This window comes from Nicotiana sylvestris, chromosome 6, assembly GCF_000393655.2.
Source record: "Nicotiana sylvestris chromosome 6, ASM39365v2, whole genome shotgun sequence".
In the NCBI taxonomy this organism is placed as follows: Eukaryota; Viridiplantae; Streptophyta; class Magnoliopsida; order Solanales; family Solanaceae; genus Nicotiana; species Nicotiana sylvestris.
Window position 1 is genome coordinate 140,275,957 of NC_091062.1, and position 8,810 is coordinate 140,284,766.

At 38.9% G+C, this 8,810-nt stretch overlaps 1 protein-coding gene across 1 annotated transcript; it reads right to left on the reverse strand.

Annotated features, from left to right (window-relative positions):
* Positions 1 to 6,958: 6,958 nt before the first annotated feature.
* Positions 6,959 to 7,895, reverse strand: LOC138871388 (uncharacterized). Its single transcript, XM_070149259.1, has 2 exons — positions 7,336 to 7,895; positions 6,959 to 7,244 (listed from the first exon to the last, which is right to left on the reverse strand). The coding sequence occupies exons 1-2, from the start codon at positions 7,893 to 7,895 to the stop codon at positions 6,959 to 6,961; spliced, it is 846 nt and encodes a 281-aa protein (XP_070005360.1).
* Positions 7,896 to 8,810: the final 915 nt, after the last annotated feature.

Consider the following 8,810-nt stretch of genomic DNA (forward strand, 5'->3'; position numbering starts at 1 on the left):
TTGTAAGCCCGTGAATGAGATTGGATAGATTTATGACTGTGTGAGGCTGAGGGCCTGAGTGAGAGTGATATTAAGGGATCGGGATGCATGCCGCATCATGTTATATTGATTACTTCTTTTGGGATCAGGCTGTGTCACGGACCTTTTTTCCTCACGGAGTCCGGTTTCAACATTTTGGAGACAACTCCTTTCGTTTTGGGAATTGGGTATGAGATTTGAAGAGTCTCCACCTAACGGATTAAGGTGCGTTAGGGAACCTAGAGCAAATAACTCGTGTACTAGTTTACATCACCAGAGATTGGATAAGGGCTCGAAATTACCTTGAGGAGAAGGTGTTAGGCACACCTCGATGTCCACAATGGTGGGTCCCAGCCAAACTCAATTTTTAAGCGAATTAGTCATAAAGAAATTTAAGCAAATAAAGATTATTTTAAAATAAGGAGTAAAGGGGGTCCTAGGTTTTTTAGCCTATAGGATCATTTCTATGCAATACTTGGTAATCGTCCCCCAATTGGGGTGCTACACATAGCATTAGCGCACATGTCATCATATAATTTACTACCCGATTACCCTCCCCTTAATTATTACCTAAGCATTCTAACAGCATCGAATATGTATCCTATGCGTGCACTACCCGTCCCTTACCTGTGGCCCTGAAGGTGTTTAGGACCTCTATTTAAGGTGGTTCTAGACTCACCTATGTTGCTTAAAAGGAGAAAATCTAAGCGACAAAAAAATCAATAGGACTATCACATAAAAATTCAATTAAGGGGGCTCATATTTACCTCTTCAAATAGACAAAACAAGTGCACACCATTCAAACAAACAGTTTTTATATAATTTTAGGAGTCCTATAGGTAGGATATCTAAATGAGTGCAACTAGAATATACAACAATTTTATTTAAGCGAGGCAGTGAGTACCTATCAGTTTGCCTACTGATTTTTATCACTTACTGAATATGAGCATATTTCAAGCAACAAGGAAATCACAACTTTTAACCCAAGATTTAATTGTCCTACAGGCTTGCCTACGTGATAATTGGCAAAATTCTATAGACATGGTATCTAAGTGTTAATCAGACCATGATTTTATATACCAGTTATTTAACAGGCAGATTTCGGGCAGATTTTATCCTTTAGACCCTATAGGCATACTTTCTAAGTGCTGAAACTGATCACAAGCGTTATTTCAAGACACATAAAACTGATTTTATACACGTTCCCTATAGGATATCTAAGTGAGTAGAATGTTATACTTAGTTGATAACTGAAAAGAGATCCTATAGGCATGGTTTCTAATGCACATTGAGACTTGAGGATATGCATGAACATGAATTTTGATACAGAATTGAGAAATGCCTTAGAAGCAGGATTTCTAGTGATGCAAAGTATGAAAATTCAGGATTTTAAAGAATGTGTTTAAGTCCTATAGGCATGGTTTCTAATGCATATGAGTAAACAATCATCACAGCAAACTAAAGGAATGATTTCTACTGCATATAAATAACCAAAACAACCCTATAGGCATGATTTTTGCCCGATCCCAACAAAGATATACAATAATCCCTCCTAGCTTTACTAATAACCCCAGTATCTATTTTTACAAAGATTATTATTACATGCCAATACAAATGAATTACATAATGAAAATCACTATACTATAGGGAGCCTTCATAGGCCCAACATCAGCCTAGAACCAAGCCTTCAAATATAGCACCTCTGAGCATAGTGGTAGCCCATCCATAACACATAAAGCTAGTTCCTGGTGTGTCAAAGTTCCCAAGGGCCTCCGAGACCCCAGGTAATGCTCACACCAGGATCAAATGTTTAACAAAATTCACAAAGGATTGGAGAACTAGCCCCAATGTGTCAGAGTTCAAAGGAGTCTCATGGAGCCTAAGCAGTGCTCACATTGGGGGTGGTAGGATCCTAGACAACTAAGAGTAAGAGTTGGAAAATAGTACACAAGGATGGGGGATAGTTTTATGAAAACAGTTTATTTTCAGAAGTGAATAAAAAAATAGGTTGCAAACAGAACAGGACCATGTTTCAATAGATTGATTTAGACTTAGTTACCAGTAGTTAAGCAAATAGGAACACTGAAATCATAGACAGAACAGAGTCACAAACAAGGTTTCACATTGTTAAAGCTGATAGTCTATTAACTATTACCCAAATGGAATCATATAGACATGTATTTAACAAATAGGAACATGCTAAGGCAAATGACTAATCAGACAACCATACAGAAAAGATAGTGATAATCTGAAGCACCTTATTCTTGAAAGAAGTACACAGTAACCATGAATTGCTAAAGGCAGACTAACGATATGTAAAACAGGGCAGAAATTGGGGCATGCTAGTTGAGAAATAGGCAAATAAGTGTCATGGGTCGAACATGAGCAAGTTATCATATAGAACAAGACAGGACCTAAGTCACGCTAGTTAAGAGAAACATAGGGCAGAACAGAAGCATGTTAACCACTCAGCCACATGGACAAGACTAAAGCATACTAGTTAAATAAGCAAGAAGCATATAATAAACATGCATAAGTTGCAGTTCAGGGCGAGCTAATCATATAAGTCATATAGAATAGGAACTGAAGCATAGTAGTTGATAAAGAGATGGCTAAGAGGCAAGTATCAAAGCAGAATTATTCTAAGACACATAGAACATAAAAGAGATTATGGTAACAGAAATAGGGGCATACCAGTTAAGAGATAGCAGACAAGAAGGTGAAGGCAAGTTGAATCCAATAGCTTAGCCTTGGCTTTCAACCGGCTAGACATTGTCGCAAACACAAGTAACAGAAAGAACTATAGTGGAGAGTGTGTATGAATACAAGTTTATGTGTGTTTCTATATCTTTTTGAGTGTCTCCGTTTGTTAGAACAATGAAATGCTTTTATAGCATGCAATAGAGCAAACAAATAAGGTAGGAAATCAATTGCACACAAATAAAGCAAAGAGATCAGTTAATCAGTCAATTAGGGCTAACATGAATCAATTAATAAGCAGAATTAAGTAAGTATCCCTTAAATTAAGGAGAATGTCACACAGAGTAAATCAGCAGACTAGATTGAAGTTTAAATAAGGTAAGTAGTAAGTCCAAAGATCAATCAAAACACAAAAATCAGACCGGTAGCGGAACTAAGGAAGGTAGTACCAATCATTAATCACACATAAGGAAAGAATGGGTAAGAAAAAAAAAATCCTACAAGGAAATATCAGTTTTAAAGGGAGGCACAATTTTTCATCCCTAATTAGGAAAGCAAATCAATTAATACGTTAATTGACAAAGCTAGGTAAGCAGGCAAAATATTATAACCAACAGTCAAATAATTGAAAACTCTAAGGTGTAAAGCCATAGAGATAAAACTCCAGTAAGATCAGTCGAAAGATCAAGGAAGAAAACCATAGTTGAAAAAATGCCTAAGCATTTAAACATTTTGCAGAAATCGCTTAGAAAAATCGAAACCCTAGCTTTTAGGAAAAAATGAAATCGGTTGACAATAATAGTAAAAACCGAAAAATCTTAAAGGAAAAATACCAAACAAACTCAAAACCCTTCAGATCTAAAAAGACCTAACAGATTCAACCAGAAATAACTAAGTTTATATTAAAAAATGAACAGAGGTGGAAAATCTGGTTTGAACCAGAGGTTTGAAGTTATGAAAACACGAAAGTGATAGTACTCACAGACATAGCGATGAACACGAAGCAGGGTCATCAAAAAATGAAGAGTCTAGGTCGACTCTGAGTTGAATCTCTTTGAGATTCCTTCAAAACACGAAGAAATCGAACAACCAGTAGAGGTAGGAGGTCAGATAAGGCGGTAAATCACCAAATGATTCCATATCCGGTTAGGAATCAAAGGGTTTTGGAGGGAATTTTGAGTGACGACGCTCTAGGGTTTGAGAACGTCTGAGAGAGAAGAGAGGGGGAGAGGATTCAGAGGCCGCTTAATTGGAGAAGTGAGTAGGGTTTTGGGTGTTAGGGTAATTAAAAAAGTAAAGAGAGTCTTGGGCTGTTGATCTTTTGAGATCAACAACTAGGATTGATTTCGGGCTGGGGCGGGTTATTTGAAGATTGGGTCATGGGTTATATTTAAGTGGGCTAGGGTAGATTGGGCTAGGTTTTAATTGGGATGGGGTAGGCTAAAGTCCAAAATTGATTAAGAAAAAGGGGCTATTATTTAGATACCCAATTAACATAATAAAATAATTTTATAAAATAACTTATAAATGATAAAAATATCTTTTGTGCATAAAAATGATTTAAAATAATTACTTAGTATTATAAAAATATAAAAGGTCATTTTCTTATAAAACAAGGTAATTATGCACACATGGGCTATTATTGCAAAGTCATTGCAATTATAACCCTAACATGTACATATGGCTATTCATGAAATAATCAAGGCTTATTATACATATAAGATAATAAAGTCAAGCAATAAAATTATCATAAAATCGTTTGTGATGCAATTAGTAATTATTTGGATAATAAAATGCTAGAACAAATTAATTAAAATCCTATTAAAATTGCAAAAAATTATGGAAAAATGCTGGTTGATGCTCATGCATTATTTTGAAAGTATATATGTATTTTTAAAATATATGAGGGAAAAATTGGGTATCAAAAACTTCCCCTCTTTACCCGGAAATGATGAAAGAGTTTTCGGGTAAAGAAATAATGACCGATTTTGACGAATGAGATGTTTTGAAAAATAGAGGCTTAACCCAGGTCTATGAGTTGCCTAAATATCCTTGGTTTTACAAGAATCGGGCCATGTGTAGTTCTGGACCCAACAGTGAATGAGGCCGATGAATTTGTTATAGGAATGGTAGCGAGTTTCAGAAAAGGTTCTTTTGTGAAAGGTATTATCAGATGGTTTATGCGGAGTTATAATTATGAGTCTAAAGTATAATGGATGTATCACAGTGTAGGTATCTAAACGGTCGTGGGGTAAAGGTGAGTAATTGGAGTCGATTACGATTGAAATAATGGTTAGGCACAAATGGAAACCAGAAGGGTATGAGTGGAAACCGAAGCTAAGATTGCTCCTGTTTGAAGAACAGTTACTTTCTGGATTACATGCAAAACTTAAAACACAATGCATGCACTATAGAGTATTGCAAGAATTTAAACTTGATGCAAGTTCCCTTTGGACCATGAAAAATTATTTTCGGACAGTGAAGATGACGTGTTCAGACCATGATGTCCGGGGCCATAAATCATGAGATAAGAGATTCGCAGGCCATGACATGTTGTTCTCGGACCATGAGAATGGTGCCTCTGAACCATGACGCCATTTGAATAATGATGCGCAGATTGAGAGATCCTCAGTCCATGGCGTGGTGTCTTCAAGCTATGATGATGATGCCTTCGGACTATGACGCCTTCAGACAAGTCAGCTATACATCAGCCTATGAAATGCAAAGACATGACACCAAAGGTAATAACAAGGCAATGCTTAGCCTTGCACAGAGTTGGGGGTAGAGCTTAGCCCCGAGAGAAGAATATAATGCAAATTGAAAGTGGAGCAACACTTATGCAGATGGAGACAATGATTAATCTCACGAGAAGGCAATGCTTAGCTTTATGCAAATATGGAGGTAGGGCTTAGCCTCATACGAGCTTTGAGACAGGGCTTAGTCTCATACAGAGAGAAGGCAATGCTTAACCTTATGCAAATATGGAGGTAGGGCTTAGGCTCATGCAAGATTTGAGACAGGGCTTAGTCTCATGCAAAGAAAAAGCAATGCTTAGCCTTATGCAAATATGAAGGCAGGGCTTAGACTCATGCAAGGTTTGAGACAAGGCTTAGTCTCATGTAAAGAGAAGGCAATGCTTAGCCTTATGCAAATATTGAGGCAGGGCTTAGCCTTATGCAAGGATCGAGACAGAACTTAGTCTCATGCAAAGAGAAGACAATGCTTAGCCTTATGCAAATGTGGAGGCATGGCTTAGCCTCATGCAAGGATCGAGACAGAGCTTAGTCTCATGCAAAGAGAAGGCAATGCTTAGCCTTATGCAGATATAGAGGTAGGGCTTAGCCTTATGCAAGATTTAAGACGGAGCTTAGTCTCATGCAAAGAGAAGGCAATGCTTAGCCTTATGCAAATGTGGAGGCAAGGCTTAGCCTCATGCAAGGATCAAGACAGAGCTTAGTCTCATGGAAAGAGAAGACAATGCTTAGCCTTATGCGGTGAACAAGTAGCAAATAGGAGTAGAATATTTCTTAGCTGGAGAGACATTTGCGTGTGGTGGCCTGATTGATAGTGATTTTAATATGTGTATATTTGTGAATACTCCTATCATGTTCACTATGCCTGCATCCAAAGAAAAATTGTGAGTTTTGTAGGGGATGGGGGGGGGGGAGGTTGGTTCGTGCCTTTGTCTGCTTGCTTTGCTTTGCTTTTGCTCTGGATGCCCTGTTTGAGTCACCCTGGGTAACACCTGGCTACCATAGAAATAAAGTTTCGAAAATATGCACTTATTGATGAAATAGAGCTATTTTTAGAAAACATAGTGATGTGTAATATCAATTAAATTAGATGAACTAATGACTGTAACACTTTTAGAGACATTGCGGCTTCCTTGCACTAGAATTTTTAGGGTCCTCCTCAAAATTCTGCCCCAGTTTGATCCTTCGTCCGTTCTACGTGCAGCGAAGTTTGTTGGATCTGCTCCGGAATTTTGAGAATCCTTCTCAAAATTCTGCCCCAGTTACTTAACCGATATATGACTTTCTGGCATATAATAGCGTCGGTTGGACTTGTTCCGGAAATTTGAGGATCCTCCTCAAAATTTTGCCCCAGTTTTTGGTCTTGAAGGAAAATGAAGATTTTATTAAGATATGACCGAACCCACAAGGATGCCTACGTATCCCCTCTTTAACGGGAATCAGGTCAAGCGTAGTTTAGTTACATCATATGAAGGAATGTAAACAATCTAAGCGTAGTATCTCTTGACTGCATCTAAATTGATAGGTTTTGGCCAAACTTCTCCGTCCATTTCTGCGAGTATGAGTGCCCCTCCTATTAGCACCCGTGAACCATGTAAGGACCTTTCTAGTTGGGTGAAAATTTCCCTTTGGCTTCGTCTTGATGCGGGAAGATCCGCTTCAGCCCTAGCTGCTCCGGTGCAAATTGTCTTGGTCTGACCCTTTTGTTGAAGGCTTTGGACATTCTGTTCTGATAAAGCTAACTGTGACATACTGTGTTCATTCTTTTTCCGTCTATGAGGGATAATTGCTCATAGCGGCACCTTATCCATTCTGCATCACTGAGTTCAGCTTCTTGTATGATCCTTAAAGAAGAAATTTCTACCTCGGTGGGAATGACAACTTTAGCACCGTAAACCAGAAAATAGGGAGTTGCCCCGGTTGATGTGCGGACTGTGGTGCAATATCCCAGTAGGCAAAGGGTAACTTCTCTTGCCTTTTTTTGTGATTTTCTACCATCTGCCTCAGTATCTTCTTGATATTTTTGTTGGCAGCTTCCACAACTCCATTCATTTGAGGCCTGTATGCTATAGAGTTCTTCTGCTTGATTTTGAAGGTTTCACACATGGCTTTCGTTAGATCACTGTTGAGATTGGCGGCATTATCAGTGATGATGGACTCTGGAACCCCGAATCGGCAAATAATACGATCCTTGACAAAATTTGCGATGACTTTCTTGGTTACGGCTTTGTAAGATGCAACCTCCACCCACTTCATGAAATAGTCGATAGCTACTAAAATGAACTGATGCCCGTTAGAAGCGGTGGGACGATTGGACCAATGACGTCCATTCCCCATGCAGCAAAAGGCCAAGGTGCACTTGTTGCGCTGAGCTCGTTTGGTAGTACCTTTATCATGTCTGCATGTACCTAGCATTGTTGACATTTCTAGACGTACCTAATGTAATCCGTTTCCATGGTCATCCAAAAATATCCAGCTCTGAGTATCTTTTTGGCTAGAACAAAACCATTCGTATGTGGTCCGCAAGCTCCTCAAGCAATCTGGAATCCTCCTTCGCGTCAACACACCTTAACAACCCTAGATCAGGAGTTCTTCTATACAGGGTTCCTCCGCTTTGGAAGAAGTGATTGGACAACCTCCGTAGTGTGCGTTTCTGAGTATGGTTTGCCTGTTCTGGATATTCTTCTTTTGCCAAGTATTCTTTGATATCGTGGAACCAAGGTTTTCCATCCATTTCTTCTTCAACATGAGCACAGTAAGCCGGTTGATTATGGATCCTCATCGGGATGGGATCGATGAAATTCTTATCTGGATGTTGTATCATTGATGACAAGGTGGTCATTGCGTCCGCGAACCCATTTTGGATTTTGGGTACATGTTTGAATTCTATCTTTGTGAACCTCTTCATTAATTCTTGCACATGATACAAGTATGTTAGTATTTTGGTGTTCTTCGTAGCCCATTCTTCTTGAACCTGATGTACCAGAAGATTCGAATCACCAATTACCAGTAACTCCTGTATATTCATATCGATGGCCAGATTGAGCCCCATAATGTAGGCCTCATATTCTGCCATATTATTGGTGCACAGAAACCTAAGCTTTGCGGATACCCGGTAATGTTGACCTATTTTTGATGCCAAAACTGCTCTAATGCCCACTCCTTTGAAGTTTGCAGCCCCATCGAAGAACATTCTCCAACCGTCGTAGGCTTCAGCAATGTCCTCTCCTACGTATGATACTTCTTCATCAGGAAAATACGTTTTAATGGTTCGTATTCTCCTCCGACAGGATTTTTAGCAAGATGGTCTGCCAATGCTTGTCCCTTGACCGCCTTCTG

Bases quoted from the DNA above. Each gene is read 5' to 3' on its own strand.
- LOC138871388 (XM_070149259.1), bottom strand. From the start codon at position 7,895: ATGTCAACAATGCTAGGTACATGCAGACATGATAAAGGTACTACCAAA. The intron at 7,245-7,335 runs GTAGAAATTTCT...TATCCCTCATAG, and splicing joins AAGTTGTCATTCCCACCGAG to ACGGAAAAAGAATGAACACA.